The sequence below is a fragment of the Cyphellophora attinorum genome (genome assembly GCF_001299255.1).
Source record: "Cyphellophora attinorum strain CBS 131958 chromosome Unknown Contig1, whole genome shotgun sequence".
Taxonomy (NCBI): Eukaryota; Fungi; Ascomycota; class Eurotiomycetes; order Chaetothyriales; family Cyphellophoraceae; genus Cyphellophora; species Cyphellophora attinorum.
In genome coordinates this window covers 1,805,623-1,829,439 of record NW_017253229.1, presented here as the reverse complement: position 1 = coordinate 1,829,439, position 23,817 = coordinate 1,805,623, and the positions used below count along the sequence as shown (strand labels likewise).

Genomic DNA, 23,817 nt, shown 5'->3' with positions numbered 1-23,817 from the left:
AGACTTTGGAGATTCGTCCCGTGAGCAGAGGTTCATGCTTTAGAGGCACCTGACTGGCACCGGAGAGAAAGATGGTTCTGAAGAATGGAACAATAGGCAGGTAAGATTTCGCGCTACGGGAATGCACAATTGGCTTCCGCCCAGGACTCCCGTTGACAAGAGCCCGTCACGCAAGTAAATGGATTTTGCGTCATTTGATCGCTATGGTTATTTTCATTAGGCAGAGTCGAAGTACCTGTCGATCTGTAGGTACTTATGGTTCAGGGTCAAAGTACTTTGCTGAGCGATGCTCAACTGCAGCTGGCCGATACCTGCCAGCACCTTAAGCCATAGCCAGAGCGCTCCAGCATCGCATAATCCCCATGCCTGCCTACCTATGCAGGTAATGACAAGTTGGGACTTCAGAATACCGTCCCTGAAAGCCATGCAGTCCCGAGGTCATGACAGGGGCCCGGCTTCCGCTGCACTGGTCCAGCTCGTGGTGTTCCAGGGGTTGGTTTTTGGGGCTTGTTCCAGATGTTTGCTATCCTCGACTGCCGAAGCAGCAAACCAATCAATTGTGCGGGTATCTGCTTCTACGTCAATGGCTTGAGTTTCTTCCTGCCGCACATGTTTCTGTAGCCTGTCTTGAGAACTACAAAGCACCAAAGTCATCAGGCTTGCGTTGACCAGCAGAAGGCAACGACGAGACCACAGACCTGCCGGCATACTTGCCAGCCTCGTGGATTGGGCTTGTGGCTGCCATGTCCTATGGTCCAGCAGCCGCGTTGAATGCGAAAAAGCGCCTCGAGTCAATGCTGAAATTCCATCTGAATTCCTCGGCTTCCCAACGTCCATCAAAAACAAAGCTCAACATGCAGCTGCAACTACCGAAGTTGCGCAGTACTCGGTAGTGAAGGACTGATCGACTGTCTTTGAAGCTATACATGCAGCCTTTTTGGACTATTGATGAGTCTTGCCTCACTGTACGGTTCGCAGTGGCTCCTGCTGTTTCAAGAACAGAGGTAGCCTCTCGCTACAGGCGCAATGGGGTGTGCATGGGTTTGTGGGCTACTAGGTATCCAATAGGAACAGCGTAGGAACATAGGTACCCGTCGTTGGCAGAGGCTTCCCGACTCGTACTTAACGTCTTCTCATATCATCAGTGCTGTGAACGTCGTCATGTGGTCGGTGAAATGCTGTGATAAGGATGTAGCAGCGGGCATTGTCAGTGTGCGAAGTAGCGTCTTGCGGACGATAACTACACGCAGTTCTCGAACACGGATGCTGGTCGCAAGTTCCAACGGTTTTGAGTCCACTCCTCTGACCCCGGATGCCTGACAGATCCCAAACGGCGGATCTAGCATCTCTCTTAAGTGTCATCCAGATTCCCAGTCTCCCGGCTGCTGGACCACTACCGGTAAGAAAGCTCAGGCTTCCGAGCGCTTGGGTACATCCTTGCTCACAGAGGCGCGAGGATGGTGGGCTCTCCCAACATCATTTACCTAATGGCTGGTCGTTCATCGACAACTATCAGGATCGCTTGGACAACGCACGGAATCTGTTCGCTCTCACTGTCAGGCGATGGATCTCAACTGAGCCAAAACATTGTTTGCTAAGGGAGCAAACCTGTGCTGCCAAAGTTTCAAGATAGAGCACAGCTGTGTAACTTTCTAACAAGCTCCAACAACGATCGCCCTTCCGGAGATGAAGTCCATCTCGAGCCCCCAAGCCTTCCTCTTATTGAGATGAATATAGGATGCTATTGTTTCAAAATCACACAAGTAACTTGGCCCAGGGAGCCTTCTCTCAGGTCCAGCCAGGACTTTCGCGTCGGCAGATCGAATACTGCAGATCTGAAAGTTCGTCTCATAACCGTCAAGCTACATAGATCAGCTCGTGCAGTTCCAAAAGCAAAAGTCGCTTACACTACCGAGGCCATAGCTCTCGTAATTGTTCGTACGATTTGTGGATCTGTAAGACAGCTCCATCCCCAAGCTCATGCCCATGCCCATGCTCCCGCGGACCTGCGCTACAGAGATGTAACAGTGCCCGGCCTCTTCGGTAAAAGAAGAAGTCTGGGCACTTCAACACATCAGCACTGTAACTCCAGGACATTCAATTGTCGCAATTGCCGATCACTGTTGATCGCATCAGAGCCATGGAGTAGTGAGGCATTAGCAATAAGGCCTTGTCAGATTGTCCTGCCGATCTCTTCATGACTCCGCGAACGTCTGGAGCAGACGAACTGGTGCACGCAACTGGATTGCACATCACAATTGCGCGAGTCAGAGCCTTGGAGTGTTTGTACTGCTCCGCCTAGCGGACTGAGCATGGGCGGAAGCGATTCTGTCTCATCTTTACAAATGCTTCCCTGACGAGACACTTCGATAGCAGGCACATGCGCCCAAAAACTCTACCTAGACGACCTTTTCTACCTTTCTGCCACGTTCACCGGGCATGAAACCCGTGTGAAAGATTCTACTACAGCACTTCCTCGAAACGCTCCGGTCAAGCTGATGTCAAGTCTGAAGATCCCGGTGCGCAAGCGAAGCGAGGACTCCGACAAGAGATCTGCGCTCACGTTACACAGCACCACCGGCATGTCATGTGCTCGATTGCTTGTTTCGATGACAATAATTGTACCGCATCTGTATCTGTGCGTAATCTGCGTCGCGCCCTACCTAGAATTCGCCGAACGTATTCCGCTGGCACGATAGCGATGGCAGCGGCTCTGTCCAAGACCAGACTGATTGCCTACTGTACGTAATACTGGCTTTCACGGCACTGCAGCCTGTAGGTTTAGGCGTGGGTTTGGAGATTCTCCGTGGCACCACCGCGATCTGCGACTGTCCAGGTCATTTGCATATCAGATGGAGAAGGAACACCTGAGAGTCGTCGCTGCTGCCATGAGGGGCGTCGGCAGGTGCGTGCGCATGAGCGGCAAGCTGCACCTTCTCACCTCAATGAACTTGACTTGCCTCTCTGAAACGTTGCTCGCTACCTAGTACTACCTCAGTCTTCAAGCAATGACCTGCATCATACTCAATGCCCAAAAGACATCTTCGCCGATCGCAATGAGGCGACTAGTGCGTGCGTGCCTGCACAATGCAAGGTAAGAGTGCCTTAGACTGATGCAGCTGTACTGACGCCGCAAGTCGGAGGTTTTCCGTAGCCGCCAGACTACTGCGACCATTTTCCGCTTGACTGGTGACCAGCTATCTGGGCTGCAGCTGCATCATCGATGTATTCTACCATGCTGCTGTATTCCGCAACGGCAGACATGGACATCAGCGTCCACGCGGCCATCGGCAATGGCATAGATTTCAAGGCACGCGGGTCACAGCTCAAGCGTCCGAGCAAATGCCTCAAAACGTGCATGCTGGAGACCACCACGTGCGGTAACATTCTCGAAAGACACCAAGAGCGTCCTCTCCAGCTGGCCTACTACCAAAATAAGTCGAGTCTGCGCCGAACGAACACCCTGTCGCCGTGTTGACAGCGACTACTGTATCATGTATGGTCATGGAGCACAACAGTTAAGACGCTGAAACATGCATCTAAAACACAAGACTGCCACGTGCCTGGCCTTATTCCTTCTAGAAGGACTATCGAAGGACTTGGCTCGGGCCTTGTCATGCACATTCTTACAGCTGAGAGCCTGAGATTCGCTCGACGTTGGTCGATGCACCTTCAAGACGCACCACCGACGCAATCATTGAAATGTCACTAATGGCGTATTTGCGATTCAAGACCTTGCCGTCGCAGCCATGATGTCGGAGCTCGCGGAGCAAGAAATGTCGGCCCCCATTCGCCTCAGAGTCGCCAATCTACAACGTGGCTTTCTATGCCCAAACCCAAACCCAAACTATCAGGTGTCGACATCTGCCAATACCACACATTCGGCATATGATCGACGCTGTCAAAATATCCAGATGCCACCAATTTTCGGAATACGACCGTACCCCTGAAAGCCTATCTCGAAGTCTCGACAGAGTCAACTTTCACAGACTCACGATCAGCAGGCGTTAGGCATCAAAAGCATGAAAGTACGGCCCCTTTCATGCCGCCCACGCCTAGAGTGCAGATCTCGGAACTCACCCAGCAAAAATACTCGGATACACCCACGCTTTTGTACCTCGACATTGCTGATCAACGTTCGATACTTTCTGGTAAGCGAAAGTATACGCGCTGACTTCCGGAATCATTGCACAAGCGGGCGTCTTACCTCATCTTGTGCAAATACGAGTCGCGGGTACCAGTTCCAAGCGAGCGGTATGCACGAGCGCGTGGACCTTTGCCAGGGTCGTCAGCAGGTATTAATTCCTGCACGAGCTGCCATCCGAACTCACGGAGCACGGCGCAGACCTCGTGCATGTCTGCTCACGGCTCGGGCACTCGCCTGATGGGAAGAAGCAACTCGAGCCTCGTCAATTTGTTTGTGTTTCCGGATATCTTGCTTTCACGGAACAGACAACAAAACATCACCGATTCGCCACTAATCTATCTCCTATCGGCCGCAATTCCAGCCTCACCCTGACCGCCTAACAAGCCCCTAGCCTCCTCGTCCCTCCTGTCGCGAGCTTCACGTCGCCTTCAGGCCCATCATCCTCCCGGATAGGCTGCTCTCTCAGCACCCCAGTTCCAGCCACGAATCGCTGGTTCTTCCGCGCATCCTCGGATGCGTTGAGAATCCACCAGACATCCTTCTTGGTGAGGATGCCCTTGAACGCTCCCCTGTCTACCAGAAGCAAGTTCCTCAGTCCGAGGGACTGAAACATGCTGACGGCAAGCTGGAACGTGCTGTTGACATGTAGGGTGATGGGTGTGTGGTCCATCCAGGGCCGCAGGTCTAGCGAATTGGTCAGATCTGTTCTGTTCTTGGGCTGGCGGAAGTAGCATTCGATATCCTTCCGAGTATTGGTGTTGCTGGCGTCTCGCTGGGCTACGACGGCGTATTCGAGCGCAAAGGCAAGTTCGGTTCGTGAGATGTACCCGAGGAGGACGTTCCGCGCTGCTGCTGCCGGACCAAAGGCCTTGCCCTTGCCCTTTCCATTGCCAGCCTGACTCGCGTCCACAATGACCGGGAACCCGCGAAAGCAACTTTTTCCAGAATCGCCTGCAACGTGCCAACAGTGTAAGTCCGCGATGCGTCGAAGCAGGTCATGTCTGCCAGCTCAGTCATGACATTCGATACAGGCACATGCGGAATCTTGGTATCGTCCTTATTGTCCAGGTAAGGATACTCGTTGAGATAGATCCAGGCCTCGTAGATTCCCCGTTGCGAGATAGCATCGCCGATCCACTTCGCCAGCATGACTGCGATCATGATCGGTAGAACATAGGACAGCGCGCCGGTGAGTTCGAACATGATGACAACGATGGACACTGTCAGGCGCGTGACGCCCGCGAGGGACGCAGCGGCGCCGACAATCGCGTATGTTCCTGGAATAACGCACGCGGTGTCTGGCTCACAAGCCGAGAAGATGATTGAGGTAGGCAAATGGCGATGTAGCATCTCGACAGCGATGCCGACGGCGCGTCCGGAGAGAGCGCCAATTGCCAGGGAAGGCAAGATGATGCCCGCAGGGATAGGCAGACCGAGCGTGATTGCCGCGAGAAGGAAGCCCAGGCCTGCGGCGGTGATGAGGAGTGATGTCATTGAGAACGATCCCGCGGCCGTGGCTCTGCAGAGACCAAAGGAGTCCGTGTTGCCTGTCACAGCGCAGTCGGAGAATAGCGTGTTGAGCAGCTCCGGGAGCTGCGCGCGCATGAATATGTTGGGGAAGTTGACAACCGCGCTCACGGCTGCAATCAGGAGGACTTCCATGAGTTGTTTGTCTCGTAGAGGGTTGTGCTCTGAGCGTCGAAAGCGGGTGACAGCCATGTTCAGATGGATGAATAGCCCACCGTAGAGCCCGCCGATGATGCCCAAGAGCACGAACGGGAGGAGCTCGAAGCTATGCCAGTCGCTGGAGTGTGTCACCTGGAACAGCACGATCTTCCCCGTGTGAAATGGATTTAGGGCCTGGAGAGACACGGCGGCGACCATGGCGCAGACGAAGGACTGCCACATGGTTTTGTCGGGGAAGTAGTAGGACAGCTGTTCAAGAGAAAAGAGGACGCCGCCGATGGGCGCGCCAAAGGCGACGCTGATCCCGGCTGCGGACGCCGCAGAGAGGACTTCGCGCTTGCGAGCTTCGTTCTGGGACAGGGTGGAAAAGGGCTTCATGATGATGTTGGCGCAGCAGCACGCGACGTGCACCAGTGGCCCTTCCTTCCCAACCCACAGACCCGATGAGACCGCGAGGCACAGGCCCAGGGATTTGGTGAGAAGCGTCCAGCCTCCCAAAAAGCGGCGGATGACGAATCCTCCGAGAAGGGTCTTGATCTCTGGAATGCCGCTGGATTTCGCGTAGGGGGAGTAGGACTTGACCAGGAGTGCGGCGCTGAGGGCGAAGACGATCGCGAAGCAGACGAAGAGGATGAACTCGATCGTGTAGCCCACGCCAGCATTTGACAAGCCCATAGCCTTCCGCCAGGGCGTCCAGTCGACGCACTCGGCGAGGTCGTTGTGACCCCAGCAGCAGAATTGTCGGCTCATGTAGAAACCACCGCCACCAGCGGTATCGAGATCCGTCTTGCAGTAGCCCAACTTAATGTCACCCAGCCAGTCGCTTGCGATGCTAATGGCCGCAGCCAAGAAGCCGACGGAGACGCCGGTGAGGACGAGGACAACCCAGACGTGGGAGGCATCGGCGAGTTGCTTCAGGGCGCGGGTCAGGCCGTGAGAAGAGGTGGTGAGGAGGCGTTTGAGGCGGGCGCGTTCTTTCGCGTACTCGAAGATCCAGTCGATGGCGGAGAGGTCGTCGTAGCCTGCGCCCGTGCGGTGGAAGGTTGGATAGGAGTCTATGTAGGAGTCTGTTGGGACATCTTTGTTGTCTGAATCGGGATTGTGGTGTTGGGTATGGGAGAAGCCATCTGAGGTGCCATTCCTGCGATGCCGGGTAGTGGTTTCTGTAGGTTCGAAGGCTGCGGCTTTCACAGGGGCGACAGACGGGATCTGCCCTATCGAAAGGTCTCCAGTGTCATCTTCATGGAGCAAGCCCGAATCGTAGTCGCTTTGGTCGAAGAAGTTGCGGGACGAGCCCGCCATAACGCGGACGAGGTGGGCGACGCACGTCGCTTACGGATCATTGGAACATTGTGCGGGCTGTTGGCTTCACACGCGCCCGGTTCGAGTCAGTCTTATCATTGTATGATGCAGTGTGGTGTGATCGAGGGAACAGGAAACCAGATCGCAGTCCGCAGTCCGAACGAAATGAACTCCAGCAATTTACCCCAGATTCTGGGTGAAGTCTGGTCATCCGGTTTGGGCTTATTCGGAGCCGGTTGACTGCAGCATATCCTGTTTAATCATCCATTTCATTACTTCCTACAAAGAAGTGAGCTATAACTCTCATTGAGGCTACTGTCGCTCAAGTCACCACTTTTCTCAACTCGTGCCTCAGAAATCGCTGCGTGTGTTGTCTTCAGCCCTAGCTATGAACGTGTGCAGCTATCGTCGAGACTTATACTTGTGCCTCCGAGCCCATCTGGTGTGACACTTCTACCGATGACGCGGCATGGGCGTCCACGTGTATCTCAAGCTTCTACATGCTCAGACGGATCTTGTTCAAGTCTTTGTCCGCTTGCGACTCACAGACAGGGCAGCGGCCAACTCGTCCTCAACCGCGATACATGGGAAATGCCTATAGAGCGTGGGCATCTGACGACAATGCTCTTCGGTCACCAGGTAGATGGGAGATTCTCTGGGGAACCTTCCCCATAACTTATTGCTGTATGAGACAACAAGGAGCGCTTTGTCGAAGTTCGAGTTATCGAGTATGAACTTGATCATTCGCAGGTCATTGACTCTGTACTTCGTGCTCGAAGTTTCCGCGTCTTTGCGAAATCTTATGTTGATCTCAACGCGACTGAGGCCTGGAAATGTGGAGAGCAACTGTCTGAACCATCTTTCACGCTCGCTTCCTGCCATCGTCAGGGACATTGCGATCCTGAGGTCGCAGACCAGCTCAGCGAAGAAAGGCCTCATGACACCGAATACACATGTAGCATCAATATCAGCTGCGTCCATGTGATTGACAGGTCTTCGCAAAATCTCCTGCCGCATCAGACGGCAGGAACGACTCAGGTTGAACATCGCCCGCGCTGTTGGTATTCTCTTGGACGCATCAGGCAACGCCCACCCCATATCGATCTGCATCTGGTGAATGAAGGCCTCGCGACGACTGCGTTCGAAAGCAGCGGCGACAGCTTCGACTTCGGCGAGTCGGGCCAGCCTCTTGTATCTGAATAGTTCCCCAGAAGATCTGGGAGGGCCCCTCAGGAGTATGATGATGCCACGATCGAACCTGGGCTCGAGTTGTTGGTAGACATTCAGGCGAATCTCGGGCGGGAGATCCTGAAATCTGAATGGTGCCATGATTGATGATGGCACGGCGGATCCTGATAGAACGGTAGAGTCTGACGGCGTGGCTGATTCTGATATCTTATTGGAATAGGGATCTGCCATCTCGCGGATGTGATGCTTCGAAGTCGGATGACAGCCCTGGAAGTCTTGATCTGATGGACGAAGCTTAGGCCGCTGTAGAAATAGACGAGGTGCATGAAGGAGACACAAGAGAGCGACCTCTTGTGTCCGGGCCTCGGATAGGCACACAGAAAGATAGCAGGCAGTGACAATCTGCCTCAGAGTTGCCTGCCTCGTGGCGTCACACACAAAGACTTCATGCCCCAAAATCACCTACCTGCCTTGTTTCACGGAGCTTTGTCACTGTCTGACGAGGTGCGCGAGGATGAACTGCAAATAAAGAACCCCGGGTGATGCTCGAATTTCCCTCCCTGGTCGGTGTCATCCTTGCCCGTTATCACAGTGACCGTCACCTTGACCATCGCAGCATGAACAACTTCAAGCTACTTGACCAGAACCCTAACACCGTTGCTTCCCTTCTCCGGCAGCGGTATCAAAAAGTCCAAGACCGGATCAATATCCTTTCGCGTCGTCTCATACAGCTCGAATTGAAACCTCCTGAAGAGTGTGGCAATGGCGATATAGAGCTCCGCATATGCCACGTTCATCCCCATGCACCTTCTAGCTCCCTTCGAGAATGATACCAGATACTTGTGTAAATGCTTCGACTCTTCTCCTTTGAGCCATCTCTCTGGATCGAAGCGATCTGGATCTGGGAATATGCCTTTATCATAGTGGATGTGTCTGGTAGACATGCCGATAATGGTGCCCTTTGGGATGACCCATTGCTTGTAGGTCATATCCTCTTTCATGTTTCGCCTGCTTATCCTCAGCATTTGGCCGATCGAAAGTCGCAAGCTCTCCGAGATTACGGCTGAAAGGTAGGGCAGCTTCTCCAGCTCCAGCCAGGTTGGCATATCCTGAGCGTTCGGACATGCGTTTGAGAGTTCTGCCAGTAGACGCTCATGTACGTTGGTGTTGGCCAGAGTATGGTACACCGCTGTCTCGAAGGTATACGCCGTGGTCTCGAATCCTGCAGTGAAGAGCACTAGCGCCATGTCAAACACTGTCCTTGGTCTTTGATCGCTCGCTGGTAACGGCAACGACGCATAATCCTCCAACAGCACGCCTTTGGCGTGGCTGGCTGTGTCTTTCCGTCCGACCTTTTTGGCTGCTTTGATGCGTTCTTCGATACTGCTGGTGAAGGCACCGAGCACTCTCATCTCATGCCCCTCTGGCAACCACGATTGAGGGATCAGAGCCAAGCTCTCGAGGATGAGTTTACATATCCGACTGTTTTGCCACACATACACATGTTGAAAAATACTGTTCTGCGCAGCAAAGAACTGCTCACTTACCCTGGGATCCGCAAGGAACCCATACGGCCTTCCGAAGATATACTCACTCATAATCTCCGCTGTGAAACACCTGGCCAGCAGTGTTATGCTAGCTGGCTTCTGCGCCGACCTAGCTTCGAGCAGTCTCTGGCACAGCTCTTCGGCATCCTCCCGGATCGTGCTTTCGAGGTTGAGTACAGCTTTCTTTGAGAAATAGGGTTCGAGTGCCTTGCGTCGGACTTTGTGTAAGTCGAAGGATTGTGTGCGGGCTATGTCGTCAGGTGCGGCCCACGGTTTGTTGAAGTCAGGGCTGAAGTTGAAGAGTTGGTCGAAGAACTCGGGGTCTTTGATGTGGACCTCATTGGGGCCGATGCGGACGATGGGCCCGTATTGATCGTGGAGGCGGTCGAGCTGTTGACTGAAGCGGCCGACGAGAAAGACTTCGAAATAGACTTGGTACCATAGTGTTGCGGCTGCTAAGCGAGGTCCGGGGTACCTGGCCAGTGGATGTAGGTATAGGCGGTAGATGCTGCGTAGGAGGAAGAAGATGGCATACGCCAGAGGTACATATCCAAGTAGTCTTAGCTGGAAGTCTTTGTCAGTCTCCATGGCGCTCGCTCAACGCCTCGAAGAAGGGCACAAACAGATCAACTCGTGACAGGAATAAATGTTGCACATATATCCTTCATGAACTGCCTGGCCACTCTAGGTGGTCGGATCTAAGGAATTGCCCAGTGAAGCAGACACGCCACGCAGGGCGCCTCATGCTCGTCCCTACTGGGCAGTATGCAGCGCGGGTTAGCCTAACGAGCCGTCTATCGCGCTGTGTAACGATCGAGGGTGCGAGCAGATACTGCAATCAGGGTGGAATACCAGTGATTCGCATAGGATGATGGATATTGAGCACCGTAGGGAGTGAAGACGGGGGAGATCAGCGGTTAATGTTCGGCGCAGATGGAAGGTCAACAATCGCTGTTGCTGTTCAATGTCAGAGACGAGCCCAAGCAATGCATCGAGCCTGTGACAGTAAGCGTGACTCACACATCACCGAAGCGCATGCGTCCTCTATGCCATCTGGAGATCAGTGATTCGTCGTGTCGTTTTCGCTGAAAATGCATCGCTCATTAGTCTATTTCGATTCGTTGCTCGTAATGTGAATGCCACGAGGCTTCAGACTGTGTCCTCGGTGATTGATCAGATTTTCAAGTGATCGCCGCTCCTGCAATCGCGGCCAAGTCATGCTCTAGCTTTGTAATTGCCTCCTGGCCCAACCTGCAGCTGACCCTCCTTGACCATGCCTGTGAGGAATTCCTTCAGCTCCTCGTTGTTGAACGGGAAGCCACCCGGCACCACCATGTTGAGCATCATAGCGATCCTAGCTAGCGGCATCGCACCCTGGTTCGTTAGCATGCTCACGATGAACTGATGATAGACCACCATCTTCTGCTTCCGCTCCTCTTCCTCTGCTTCCTGTGCGGCCCTGGCGGCCGCGGCTTCTGCGGCGGCTGCCGAGGCGTCTGGTTTCATTTCTGCGCCGCCACTCATGATGACATCGTCGCCGGAGTCGGGATTGCGCTCGAGTACGGTGAAAGTGTCTGGGGACGTTTCTGCGAGGACGCGTTTGGAGAGCCAAAAGATACAGGCTGAGCGCGCCAGAGGAACGAGCATTGACAGCTCGTTCGCTAGATCCGCAACCGTCCTTGTCACGGGGGAGCCGGTGCCATCCCGGTCTTGGAAGGCGTAGATGACGGTAGCTTGATAAGGCAGCACCGACTCGCGCACCACACGGTCCTCAAGCTGTAGCTCGACCTCGACTTGGCCGAGTGACTGGACCCACGTGAGTTTCCGTGAAGATTTGTACTTCTCGAAGCCATTCTCATACATCATCTGTCGGCCTGATATCTCTGGCGCCATTTCGAACGCCTGCTCGCTCATCGCCGGCCAGAAGAGTCGGGACAGAATCTTGGCGTGCACGTCCGCATTCTTGTTAGTTTTGTTGATGGCAGCGTCGATCTTGACCGACTCGAGCACGTCTCTGAGCATGACTTCGCAGGATTGCAACGATGAGTCGCCTAGACGCTGCTTCAAGTGGTTCAGAATAACGACTTCGAGATCGAAGTTGTTGGTCTTGTTCTCCAACAGACGTTCGGCGAAGACTGCTTGGAGCTCTTTGACAAACACTTCTTTCGATTCGAAGAGTGATGTAAGGCTGCCGATGACATCGTTGTTTCGTGACTTCAGGTGGTCGGGTGTAGCATCAGCTGGGTCTGGGACCCATTCCATGTTGTTCCACCCGAGCTCATATAAATCAACATCGTAGGATTGATATGGCTGGTGCAGCTCGGTGGCCAGCTCGGTAAGGATTTCTGAATCTTGCGACTGACTGCTAGGGTCGCTCAACAGGCCGCTGACGACCACCTTGACAGCATCGTCGCGCTCTCGTAGGTATTGGCGGACTCTGCGCGCAACTCGATCGAGCAGCACGCCTTTAGGGTCCAGCTTTCGAAAGAATCGGATGGTGGAGATGTATATGCGCAGGATTTCGATAGTCGAGGCGCCTGGATGGAGCACGTTGATCGTAAGCTGTCCGTTGAAACTATCTACCAGAAACGTCCGAGTCCTTGTGCATGTGACATAGTGTTTCAGGTCCTCGATAATTGGCTCAGGCTTGTGCTGACCCGCGATGATGTTGTACATTTCATCGATACGTAGTGCTCCGAGTGTTGTTAACGCTCTATCAACGGATTGAGACTCTGAAGTCGCGAGCCAAGAGTCCTCTCCTTGTTTTGTTGTGTTGCCACCCGTCAAAGCGATCTGAGCCATGGTTGTGATCAGAGACAGAATATTCTCGACCCAGAATCTCAAGTGGTCCGCCACGTCCATTCGGTACACGCCGGAATAAGCCCATCGTACGTAGCTTTTCACAGAGGAATGCAATATTTCAGACACCATCCGAACAACGCGTTGAATGCCGAGCGTCTTTCGCAGATTCGAAAGCGTCTGCCATATGTCGGACTGAAGCAACTTCTGGTAATGGGCGGCGGCTTCCTCTGGCGAGCTCGGCCGCACATCATGCATCGAAGGGCATTGCGACAGAGGCAACCGATATGGCTCTCCATCTGAAACCTGATCCCATCCATAGACGTAGAGTGAAGATCCTATGCCAAGGATGAATTCGAACTTTGCTTGAAGCTCTGCACGGATCTGGTCGATGTTGCCGGTGTCTGCGTCGTCCACATCGTCTGCAGCGTTGGGTCTGACAGTTCCGATGTCCCGAGGGCGCGAACGCTTCCACAGGGGTCTATAGTCGTTGAAGACCTTCTTAGCGACATAGTCGTTCGTAGCCGTCCTACCGGGTGTGCTCATGACTTTCGCCATGGTTCGTCAGACACTTCCCTCTCGCTTAGAATACTTCGCGAAAGTAAGTCGGTCGATCATCTTATGGAGATCAAATCTTTTGGATGGGACCGACTTGGTAGTCGCGAACACAAGTCCGGCAAGTGAGGTGTATCAAACGGTAAGACGGACGCGTTGTTGTCGCCAAGAATCTGGTTCGCGTCATTTGAAGCTCCATTGGCAAGGGCTACACCCGTTATCTCGCCTTCCAGATTCTTAAATTCTCCTCTCCGAACTCGGATCCATGCGACTGATGTCGCAGACCATCAATAGTGACCTGTACGGCAGCGACATTCGACTCCTACAGGTAAGCTTCGCGTTTCTGACGCGCTGCAGAAGGGCGGAAATCCCCCGCTGTGTTCATCGGACTCGAAGCGGGGCAGCGAATCACCGGAAAATATGGAGCAAGCACGCAATCGCCTGGAATGCGATGTTCAAGGTAAGAAGAGGCATGGCAATGCGAAGCCGATTGATGTCGCGGAGAAGTCCCTGCTGTGCTGATATCAGAGTGATTTCATTGTTGTAGATTTGTTCCTCTTGATCTCGTTACTGACCTAGCATCATTGCACTTGTACCAGACTGCTGACCTTAGGACACCAAACATGGCGCCAGCAATAGTCGAGTCCGCGCCTACGAGCGCTGCTCCCACGAGCAAAAACTCCTCAACAGGAGTCGACACTGCTGTCTTTCCTGACGGCATCAAGACCTCCGGTCAACTGGAACCAATCTACTCCCTCTTGGAACCCTATAGCAAGTTCCCCAAGCAGATCCCAACCTCAGCACCAACCTACTGGGAGTCCTCAGACTATGCCTCCAACCCCTCCCTCTGGCAACATCCCTTCTCCCCAGAAGAGCTCGCCTCCCTCTCCAGCGCGGCAGACGACTTCATCGCCAAAGACCTGCCCATCACAGGCATCAACCCCTCCAACTTCCACCTCTCCGACACTCTCCGCGCCAGCCTCGCTTCCATGCGCAACGAGCTTCTCAACGGCAAGGGCTTCCTCCTCTACAAAGGCCTCCCCGTCCAGGAATGGGGCAACTACAAATCCGGCGTCGCTTACTTCGGCTTGGGCTCCCATCTTGGTCTCCCTGTCTCGCAAAACTCCCGTGGCCATATCCTCGGCCACGTCAAAGACCTAGGTGAGGACGCCACGCAGATCGATAAAGTCCGAATCTATCGCACCAATGCACGCCAATTCTTTCACGCCGACGACTGCGACATCGTCGGTTTGCTATGTCTTGCGCGTGCTGAGTTCGGTGGCGAGAGCGATATAGCGTCCGTTCACCGCGTCTGGAACATTCTGCAGGCGGAGCGGCCGGATGTTGCCGAGCTGTTGACGCAGCCGGTGTGGTATTTCGATCGCAAGGGTGAGACTAGCAAGGGACAAGCAGGGTACATCCGCACATCTGTCTTCTACCTAGAGCCCAAGGACCCCGCGAATCCAGAGCGGGAACAGCGCGTCTACTGCAAGTGGGACCCATACTATGTCCGCAGCCTCAAGCGCTTCTCGGACGCAGGCGAGATACCACCGCTCTCGCCAGCGCAGCTCGAGGCGATCGATGTGCTGGAGCAGACTTGCGATCGGGTCAAATTGCATATGGTGCTGGAGGTTGGCGATCTGCAATTCGTGTCGAACAGCCATGTGTTACATGCGCGGACGGCGTACAGGGACTACGGCCCGGATAGCGGGATGCCGAGAAGGCATTTGATGAGGCTGTGGTTGGCGACGAGTGAGGATGAGGGTGGTTGGAGGCTGCCGTTTGAGGATAGCAGGGAGAAGAAGAGGGGTGGGATTCAGGTTGATGATACGCCGCCGGTGGCGAGGTTGGACGCGGATTGAGGAAAATGTGGGCTTCGGTAGATGGCTGATTGCTGTATGCATGCATCCATGTTCGAGTGGGAATGATTGATGTTTCACCGTAGCAACTTGAAGGTCAAAGGACTCTGTCGAGACCGGGTGACGAGTGTCTGACCGAATATATTTGTAAACCATGAGACTGTGTACAGTAGTTGCGCAGAGCGTCATCTAGCCTCCCAGTGACTTTTGGACGTCTATGACTCTGCAACGGCGGTATGGCCAGTTCCGCTAGTTCTGTTGCAAGCTCTCACTGATCTGACCATATCTACAGAGTCCCGCTATCCTCCATTCTGACTTCATAGCTCGCCATCCGTCCGCATGATACTCTCGATCTTTGGGGGGTCGCCCAACAACGTCGTCCTTCCCTTGACATTCTCACACGTTACCCTCTGTCCACCCTCCCTTGCCTGTGGCCCCGGCCTCGGCACCTTGGCCGGATCAAACCCACCACCCTCCTTGACACTCGCCCTCAACGCCCTCAACAACTGCACCGTCGTCTCCGGCGTCAGATCCTCATAGTAATCATCATTGATCTGCATCATCGGCGCATTCACACACGCACCCAAACACTCGACCTCCAACAAGCTAAACACCCCATCCTCCGTCATGTGCCCACTGTGAATCCCCAGCTCCTCCTCAATAGCCTTCATGATCTTATCGCTTCCGCATCCTCCCAACATGCACGGCGTGGTGGTGCAGACCTGCACGAAGAAGGTTCCCACTGGCTCGCGGTTGTACATGGTGTAGAAGGTTGCGACCTCGTAGACGCGCATAGGGGGCATTTCGAGGATTTTTGCGACTTCGTTCATGACGGAGATGGAGGTGAAGCCATGTTGGCGTTGGCCGAGGTCGAGCAGGGGCATGACGGCGGCTTTTTTGTATTGGGGCGGGTAGCGTTTGAGGATCTCGTCGATGAGTTTGAGGTTCGTGGCGTTGAAGGTGAAAGGGATTGAGGGGTTGTTGTAGGATGTGTTGCGGTGCTGCATGCGTTAGTCGTGGTACCATAAGGGGCCTTTGACGTTGGCGGTAGAAGGTGAGTGACTTACGACAGAGAGTGTCTCGCTCCGTCTGGGTGCTGAGATGCTCAATGCGCGGAACTGCTGAGGTTCGCATGGGCGCCGCGAAGCTCTAGCGACGGCTCTTGAAGCTGTTCGCAGCATCGAAGGTGCCATCTTGGACGCCATCGTGGCTGTCCGGGGCGTTGTGTTCACAATTGAGATATGCAGAGAGGACTGTACCTCAGGTGGTGACGAGCGTTCCTGGCGAATTCGAGGTTGTGGTACGTCCAATCACAGCGCGAGAAATGGTCATTTGAATTGTACTTAGTCATCCGGTCTGCGATTGCTCCTTCGCAAATTCAGTCCACGAATGTTCAGCCAGCCACATGTGGTCGTTGTATCAAGGAGCACGGGGCTAGTCTTTGGCGACCCAAAGGTGCAGCCGTGACAGTCAATTGCACTGTCTCGCTGGACTCGCGGGCACGAACAGTCCTGCAGCGCCTTCTAGATACTGCACAGGATATTTTGGTAAACATGGATAGCTCTGCAGTAACGCTGACGCCCGTGACCTTGCTCATCAATGCTCATCCATCGATGTCCTGCGGGAGCGGTGGATGAGCCTTCTCTCGGATGTTTTCATACACGTGTCTCGCCCTCTGAAAGGCTGCTAGAGATGCGAAAGCTCGAAGAGCAATTCCCTAGGACCAGGAATTGATATCCGATCAGATAGGCGAGGGCAAGCCTAGCAGAAAGCAGCTTAGACGGGGCGCGCGCACGTGCCTCTGTTGTTGGCAGCGGCTGGTGAGAAAGAGCACCTGAGTCCCCGCATGCTTTTCCCAGCATTGAACTGAACTCGGCCATCGTAATTTTTCTGCAAAGCTCGAGATATCGCCGGCCACATTCATACCTAGCATTGTAGTACAAGAAGACAGCATCCTTCCCCTGGACCAGGTCCGTTACTGCTCGCAGGTCATGCGCAGTGTGAAGCAGAAGACCATTTAGTGGATCGACAACACTTGAGCGACTCCATCTTTCCGCAGGCCGGGCCTCGATCATGAAGTACGACAGGTCCTCCCCGCATCACGAACCGCTGTCCATGCTAACGCTTTGACCTTCAGATTTGGCCAGCAGCTTCGGCAGAGCCTTATCAAGGACTACTATTGGCACTATATAGCCTACGATGAGCTCAAGGAGGCTCTCAAGACACCCTTTGTGAACGGCCGAGACGGCGAGCGACAGCCGTGGACCGACGACGATGAGGCTGCTTTCATCAGGCAGCTCGAGTCTGAGCTGGACAAGGTCTTCAGTTTCCAGAAGCTCAAGAGCTCAGAGATTGTCGGCAGGATAAAAGCCAGCGAACAGGAGGTCAAGCAGGTGCTCTCGAGGCAGGAGGATCAGAACAGGTCAGATGAGACCGATACAGATCTGGAGGAAGATTTTGAGCTGCTCGAGGCCGATTTGAGCGATGTCATTGCGGACGTCCACGACCTCGCCAAGTACACACAGCTCAACTATACCGGCTTCCAGAAGATCATCAAGAAACACGACAAGCAGACCAATATCTACCTCCGGCCCACCTTCTCCACCCGACTGAAAGCGAAGCCCTTCTTTCAGGACAACTATGATCAATTCGTGGTCAAGCTGTCCAAACTGTATGATCTTGTTCGGACGAGAGGCAATCCCGTCAAGGGCGACAGCGCCGCAGGAGGCGGCCAGCAGAACTTCGTGCGACAGACGACCAAATACTGGGTCCATCCAGACAACATCACAGAACTGAAGCTCATCATTCTCAAGCATCTTCCCGTCTTGGTTTTTAACTCCAACAAAGAGTTCGAGGAGAGAGATACTGCCATATCCTCCATCTACTGTGACAACACCGATACCTGGGAACTGTACATGGGTCGTCTAAAGAAGACCGAAGGTGCCGAGGCTATTCGTCTGAGATGGTATGGTGGTATGGAGAACGAAACAATTTTCGTAGAGCGCAAAACTCATCGGGAGGACTGGACTGGCGAGAAATCAGTGAAAGCTCGCTTTACGTTGAAAGAGAAGAATGTCAATGCCTTCCTGGCCGGCAAGATGACGGTGGACGAAGCATTTGCCAAGATGCGTAAAGAAGGCAAGAAAAGCGAAAAGGAAATCGAAGACCTGGCTCAGCTCGCCAGAGAGATACAGTATCGCGTTGTGACGAGAAAGCTGGTCCCAGTGACTCGGTCGTTCTACCACAGAACCGCTTTTCAGTTACCAGGAGACGCTCGCGTGCGTATCTCGCTTGACACAGAGCTCACAATGACGAGAGAAGACAACTTGGATGGACGAGATCGCGCGGGCAAGAACTGGCGCCGCATGGACATCGGTATTGACTGGCCATTTTCACAGCTACCCGAAGGGGACGTGGAACTGTTCCCATACGCTGTCCTGGAGGTGAAGCTGCAGACCGCCGCAGGTCAAGATCCTCCACAGTGGATCCGTGACCTGACTGCAAGTCATCTTGTTGAGGCAGTGCCGAAGTTCTCAAAGTTCATTCATGGGACTGCTACCATGTTCCCCCAGCGAATCAACCTACTGCCATTCTGGATGCCTCAGATGGGTGTTGATATCAGGAAGCCGATCACCCACAAATTTGGCATCGAAAGACCAGCCAATCTTGGTTCTTATTCGACGACTGAGATTGACGAAGACGAAATCGACTCAGACGAGGAACCAGACGTGCTTGGTAATGATGAGTATGAGGACGATGGCGAAGACGATGAGCAAACAAGGCAGCTGAAAGCAGCCCAGCGTGCACTAAACGAGCACCGTCGAGCCCAGGAGGAAGATGGCGATGATGATGACACCCTCCGTCCCAATGGCTACACCAACGGCATGTCTGCACCCGGTAATAGCTTGATGAAGAGGAAAGACTCAATGCTGTTCCCCTGGTGCAAGAGGACTACCTGTACGACTCAGACGAAGAAGAGGAAGACAAGCTGGAGGAAGCCAAACGATCCGGGTCTTGGAAATACTACCCTCTTCTTGTGCAAAGGCATGCACAACTCGGTGGCAACGCTATCATGAATGCTTTCAAGCAGATCCCGACCAAAACATCACTGCCTGCGAATAACAATCAGCTGACACAAATGGTTGGCCAAGTCCAGGCTCGTCGATGGAAAGCACCTCCAGGTAAGCGAATTCACGTTCCTGTACGTGTCGAGCCGAAGGTCTACTTCGCTGCCGAGAGAACGTTCCTATCATGGCTGGAGTTTAGCATCATCATCGGCTCAATTGCTGCGACGTTGCTGAACTTTGGCGACAACATTTCGCTTCTGTCGGCATGGGCATTTACCTTGGTCGCTATCGCCGCTCTGGTTTACTCGGTGGTCATATATGCCTTGCGTGTGCAGATGATCAGGAACAGACGCGCCAACATCAATCGCTATTACGATAAATGGGGCACATCTGCTCTGTGCGCGGGATTGTTGGTAGCTAGTTTGACCAGTTTCGTCTTTCGAATTCGGCAGGACGGCTGGTTTTGATGGAAAGGGCCAGTGGTTGGGTAGATTGGGGTTTGTTCACACAGCGTGGCGCACAGTCGCTGCGTACGAGAGCGTCTCTCACCTGTCGCAAATCGTCTCTGGCACTGCCCAAAAGCAGTCTACCAGAATACCCAGCGTGCTTTCCGCTGTAGAATAAATTATTGTTCCAAGTCAATGACGTGTAGCGTTGTAGCGTTAGCGAGGGAAGGCGCCTCCGAGAAATCAGGCACCCAGGCAGAAGCTTCCGAGCCCCTTGCATTCCAATGATTCTGCATCTTCGACCCCCATCTTTCTGCAGTAGTACGCTCGAAACCTGTGTCTTCTTGGCCTTGCACCAATTACCGTCGAAAGTCCCCGAGAACGTTTGGCCAAGCGCGGCGTTCAACAACAGTTTCGTGCCGATCTTCACCAGCGCTCGCGACCATGTCCTGCATGAGGTAGTCAAGCCTGAAAGTCTGGCAGAAAGGGCAGCCCCAGCCCTAGCAATCTAGCCCGCGACCCAGAACTGAGTCACCAACAAGCTCTTCAGGTCTAGCTTTCGCCTTCGGCCTTACCACGGCTCGCTCTTCCTGCAGAGCCCACCTGGCAGATTCGTGTTCTTTGACCGCAGCCTGATCAAAGAATATTGGCAACCCAATAAGGTACGAATACGCCAAGCTTGCTGAGTAGTCAGATATACACTTCTCGACGCCATTGAGCTCGCCGGCGATAGGCAGCCAGTCATTCGCATTGCAACCTTGGAAGTCTTCGGATTTTAGGCTTGTCACATCGAATGCAAATACCTTACAATCCCGTGGAGCCCGCCTCATAACATACAGACCAGATCCTATCTTCGACATTCCCGTTCCGATGACATGGAGGAACCAGAAGACGCATCAGCCAAGCCACAGTCTCCCTTGAAGGCGGACAAACCACAGAAGGCATTCTCGTGTCTTCGGTGTTTCGAAAGTAAGTCTTTCATCTCTTTAGTGCTTGAAGTCTTGTCCCGAGGAAGGATCAGAGAACATATACACAGTCTATCCCTACCAAGGCCTCCCGCGATGCACGCGGTGCGATGACGTTGCGGTACAAATCGAGAGCAGAGCTTGGAAATTCGTCTATCTCCATTGCCCGCGCCGAGTTCGTAGGACAGAGCTAATCAGTCTACAGGAAAAGTGAAATGTGATAAACAGTACGCAATGTGTCAGACAGCGACCGGCGTAAGCACTTCGACTAATCACAATTTAGGCATCCGTGTGCAAACTGCACAAAATCAAACGTTGAATGCATATTCCGCATACCTTCTGCCCCACGGCGGAAGAAGAAGCGGCCAACGGAAGACATGTATGTCGTCCCTAGCACTAAGAACGCGCCTACTGACGAGCAAGCAGTCTGCTCGAACGGCTAAAACGAGCAGAAGACTTGCTCCGTAGTAAAGGTATTGCGACAGAGTCCCAGGAGGCCCCTGCGGATCTCACTCGTTCCTCGACGGCGGAGAATCCAGGAAGCCTCGACGCTTTTGCACGACAAGCCTCGACGGACAGCGGTGATGCGGACGACAAGCCAGTGGACAAGTCGTTTGGCTTTCACGGTCACCAGGCCAGCTTTCTGGCCCGAGGCCCGTACACTAGTGGCAAGCTTATACAGTCCGCGCACGGACGGTCGCGCTTCGTAGACAACAATCTATGGACCTCTGTCTCGGATGAACTACATCGCGACACCATCGCGAACGAGGACTCTGACGACTCCGATGAAGGAAGCCTCGGCGACGACAGCGGAGATATGGTGCTTGGGATCACTCCGAGCAGTAACAGTGGTATCGCACATCTTCACCCGCCAGCCGAGGTGCTCTTTAAATTGTGGCAGATCTTCCTGGAAAACGTCAATCCAATGACTAAGATCATTCACCGCCCCACACTGGAGAAACAACTGATAAAAGCGAGCCAGGACTTTGATCTCGTACCTAAAGGGCTCGAGTGTCTCATGTTCGCGATCTACACATGCGCCATAGGTAGCATGAGCGAAGATGATTGTGAAACGACATTTGGCGAGCACCGAGATGTGCTCTTCAAACGCTACAGGATAGGATGTAGAAAAGCTTTGGCGCGGGCCAAGTTCCTCGGAACTGGAGACCTCATGGTTTGCCAGGCCTTTGTCCTATACATTACCATTATGCGCGAGACACTGGACGCTCGTACAGTATGGACGCTATCCGGTGTTGCAAACCGAATAGCGCAAGGCCTTGGTCTGCATCGGGATGGCTCAGAACTGGGTCTCTCCGTATTCGACACGGAGCTGCGTCGCCGACTGTGGTGGCAACTCATAATTCTTGACTTCCGCTCGGCAGAACTCACTGGAAGTGGCCGTTTTGGCGATTTCTGGAGTGATACTCACACGCCGTCTAACGTTGACGATGTCGATGTCTGGCCGAACATCACAGAGCAAGAGTTCACTGATCGGATGGCAGCGAAGGGCGAGAAACGAGCTACCGAAATGATTGGCTGTCTACTTAGGTGCGAATTCGGCGCTTTCTGGAAGGAGAAGCTGATAGAGCGCTCCCGGACTGATCCGTCGTTGATGCGAGGCAATTTGTTCGGCGGCAAGGCTCCCTCGCCTTGGGATGTCAGTCTCGAAGAACGCGAAGCAACCATTACAGAACTCGAGCGCCGACTCGAGGACAAGTTCTTGCGATACTGCGACGTCAACAATCCCCTGCAGTTTCTGACCTCAATTATCGGACGTGGTGCAATGGCCTCGATGCGGCTGATGGCACACCATCCACGACGTTATGCGAGTGAAGCTGATATTCCGGCAACAGAGCACGCCCTGCTTTGGAAATTGTCACTCAAACTTCTGGAATCTGATGGCTTGATACATAGCACCAAGGCTTTGCAGCGATTCATGTGGCACTCCAATGTATACTTTCAGTGGCAAGCCTGGTCTACTTGCTCGGCGAATTGAAAAAGAAATCGATCGGGGAGGACGTTGACAATGCTTGGCGCAAAATCGAAGAGACCTACCACCACCATCCGGCCTTTATAGTCGAATTTCGCAAACCTCTGCACGCTGCAGTCGGCTCGTTGGTTCTGAAAGCATGGGACGCTCGAGTGCGTGGCAGGGCGGAGGCGTCAGAAAGCGGCGATACCCAATTGCCCCTTTCAACACCAGACTTCATCGCCATGCTGCGAGAGCAGCGAGTGGCGCCGACGAAACGGAAGTCGACAGGCGGTGGTGGCACTCTCTCGAAACAGAGCTCGACGGGCGGCCACGAGGCGGGCTTCATGCAGCCGCCTGGCTTTGTACCCGGCATGGTGAGCCGAGCTACGAACCTGCCAATCCTAACGCCAACATCCAGCTCCGGTAATGTGAGTAATGGCTGGGGTGCTTCGCCCCAGCAAGAATTGTACACCGGCGGCATGCAAAATCGTCCTCCCAGCGACACATTCAATGGAGTAATCGCCCGTATGCCTTTCAACATGTCCGGCATCGCAGGCACATGGGAGGCCAACACTGATCCCTCCAATCTGAATGCTAATCAACAGCGACCAGCAAATACGACCGGTGACTCCTTCAATAGCACAACCACAAATATGACAGCTGGCAATCATTTCGCCTTCTCGGACGGCCAGCAAACCCAAGATCCAAACGTGGGAATGGTCATGTCCGGATTCTTTGGTTCTGGGTTTAGTGATCCTAATGCGCCAATAAACATGGGCGGTCGTATGGGCAACACACCTTTCGGTAGCGGCGGCATTGGGACAAGCGGAGATGTCCTGATGGGTGACATGGACTGGAATCAATGGGACTACCTGATTTCAGATTACGACGTTATGCACAGTGTGCCCGGATATGGCGGCGGCGGCAACAATGGATGAAAATAGTACGAGATGATGTATGGCCACCCCAGGGAGGGTGCTGAAGGCACGAATCCGTCTCGCCGGCCAAACCGGTCGGGTTGGGATGAGCGTCACTTGAGCGTCACTTCGTGGTACCAGATTCATCATGGAGATCGGCCCAGGGAGGCCGCTGCATGGAATTTCTCGGCAAGGGCCAAGAAATGGCCTTTTGGAAGAACTCGCCACTCAATAATACGACGCGAACATGTTACAGATCTAAAGCGATCTCAGGAGAAGCCCGTCCTCCAATGGTCTACATCAGCAGCCTGATGTGTAGCATCTGACGAAGATCAGCGGCCCAAATGGTACGGCGACTGCGAGGGCC

At 53.8% G+C, this 23,817-nt stretch overlaps 7 protein-coding genes across 7 annotated transcripts; 2 read left to right on the top strand and 5 right to left on the bottom strand.

The window, feature by feature from the left end:
* Positions 1–4,523: 4,523 nt before the first annotated feature.
* AB675_942 (H(+)/Cl(-) exchange transporter 3) lies at positions 4,524–7,135 on the bottom strand (the record flags this gene model as incomplete). The annotated part of the gene is made up of 2 exons (XM_018149961.1): positions 4,524–5,042; positions 5,084–7,135. The coding sequence occupies 2 exons, from the start codon at positions 7,133–7,135 to the stop codon at positions 4,524–4,526; spliced, it is 2,571 nt and encodes an 856-aa protein (XP_018005419.1).
* A 519-nt stretch (positions 7,136–7,654) lies between these two features.
* Positions 7,655–8,464, bottom strand: AB675_941 (uncharacterized protein; the record flags this gene model as incomplete). The annotated part of the gene is made up of 1 exon (XM_018149950.1): positions 7,655–8,464. The coding sequence occupies one exon, from the start codon at positions 8,462–8,464 to the stop codon at positions 7,655–7,657; it is 810 nt and encodes a 269-aa protein (XP_018005693.1).
* A 491-nt stretch (positions 8,465–8,955) lies between these two features.
* Positions 8,956–10,458, bottom strand: AB675_940 (Trichodiene oxygenase; the record flags this gene model as incomplete). The annotated part of the gene is made up of 1 exon (XM_018149939.1): positions 8,956–10,458. The coding sequence occupies one exon, from the start codon at positions 10,456–10,458 to the stop codon at positions 8,956–8,958; it is 1,503 nt and encodes a 500-aa protein (XP_018005973.1).
* A 627-nt stretch (positions 10,459–11,085) lies between these two features.
* Positions 11,086–13,227, bottom strand: AB675_939 (Anaphase-promoting complex subunit 2; the record flags this gene model as incomplete). Its single annotated transcript, XM_018149928.1, has 1 exon — positions 11,086–13,227. One exon carries the CDS (start codon positions 13,225–13,227, stop codon positions 11,086–11,088), a length of 2,142 nt encoding a protein of 713 aa, XP_018005521.1.
* A 620-nt stretch (positions 13,228–13,847) lies between these two features.
* AB675_938 (uncharacterized protein) lies at positions 13,848–15,086 on the top strand (the record flags this gene model as incomplete). The annotated part of the gene is made up of 1 exon (XM_018149918.1): positions 13,848–15,086. One exon carries the CDS (start codon positions 13,848–13,850, stop codon positions 15,084–15,086), a length of 1,239 nt encoding a protein of 412 aa, XP_018005610.1.
* Positions 15,087–15,400: 314 nt separating this feature from the next.
* Positions 15,401–16,288, bottom strand: AB675_937 (NADH-ubiquinone oxido 24 kDa subunit, mitochondrial; the record flags this gene model as incomplete). Its single annotated transcript, XM_018149907.1, has 2 exons — positions 15,401–16,084; positions 16,151–16,288. The coding sequence occupies 2 exons, from the start codon at positions 16,286–16,288 to the stop codon at positions 15,401–15,403; spliced, it is 822 nt and encodes a 273-aa protein (XP_018005429.1).
* Positions 16,289–17,156: 868 nt separating this feature from the next.
* Positions 17,157–23,471, top strand: AB675_936 (Vacuolar transporter chaperone 4; the record flags this gene model as incomplete). The annotated part of the gene is made up of 6 exons (XM_018149896.1): positions 17,157–17,170; positions 17,221–18,980; positions 19,031–19,559; positions 20,845–20,940; positions 20,988–22,512; positions 22,563–23,471. The coding sequence occupies 6 exons, from the start codon at positions 17,157–17,159 to the stop codon at positions 23,469–23,471; spliced, it is 4,833 nt and encodes a 1,610-aa protein (XP_018005523.1).
* Positions 23,472–23,817: the final 346 nt, after the last annotated feature.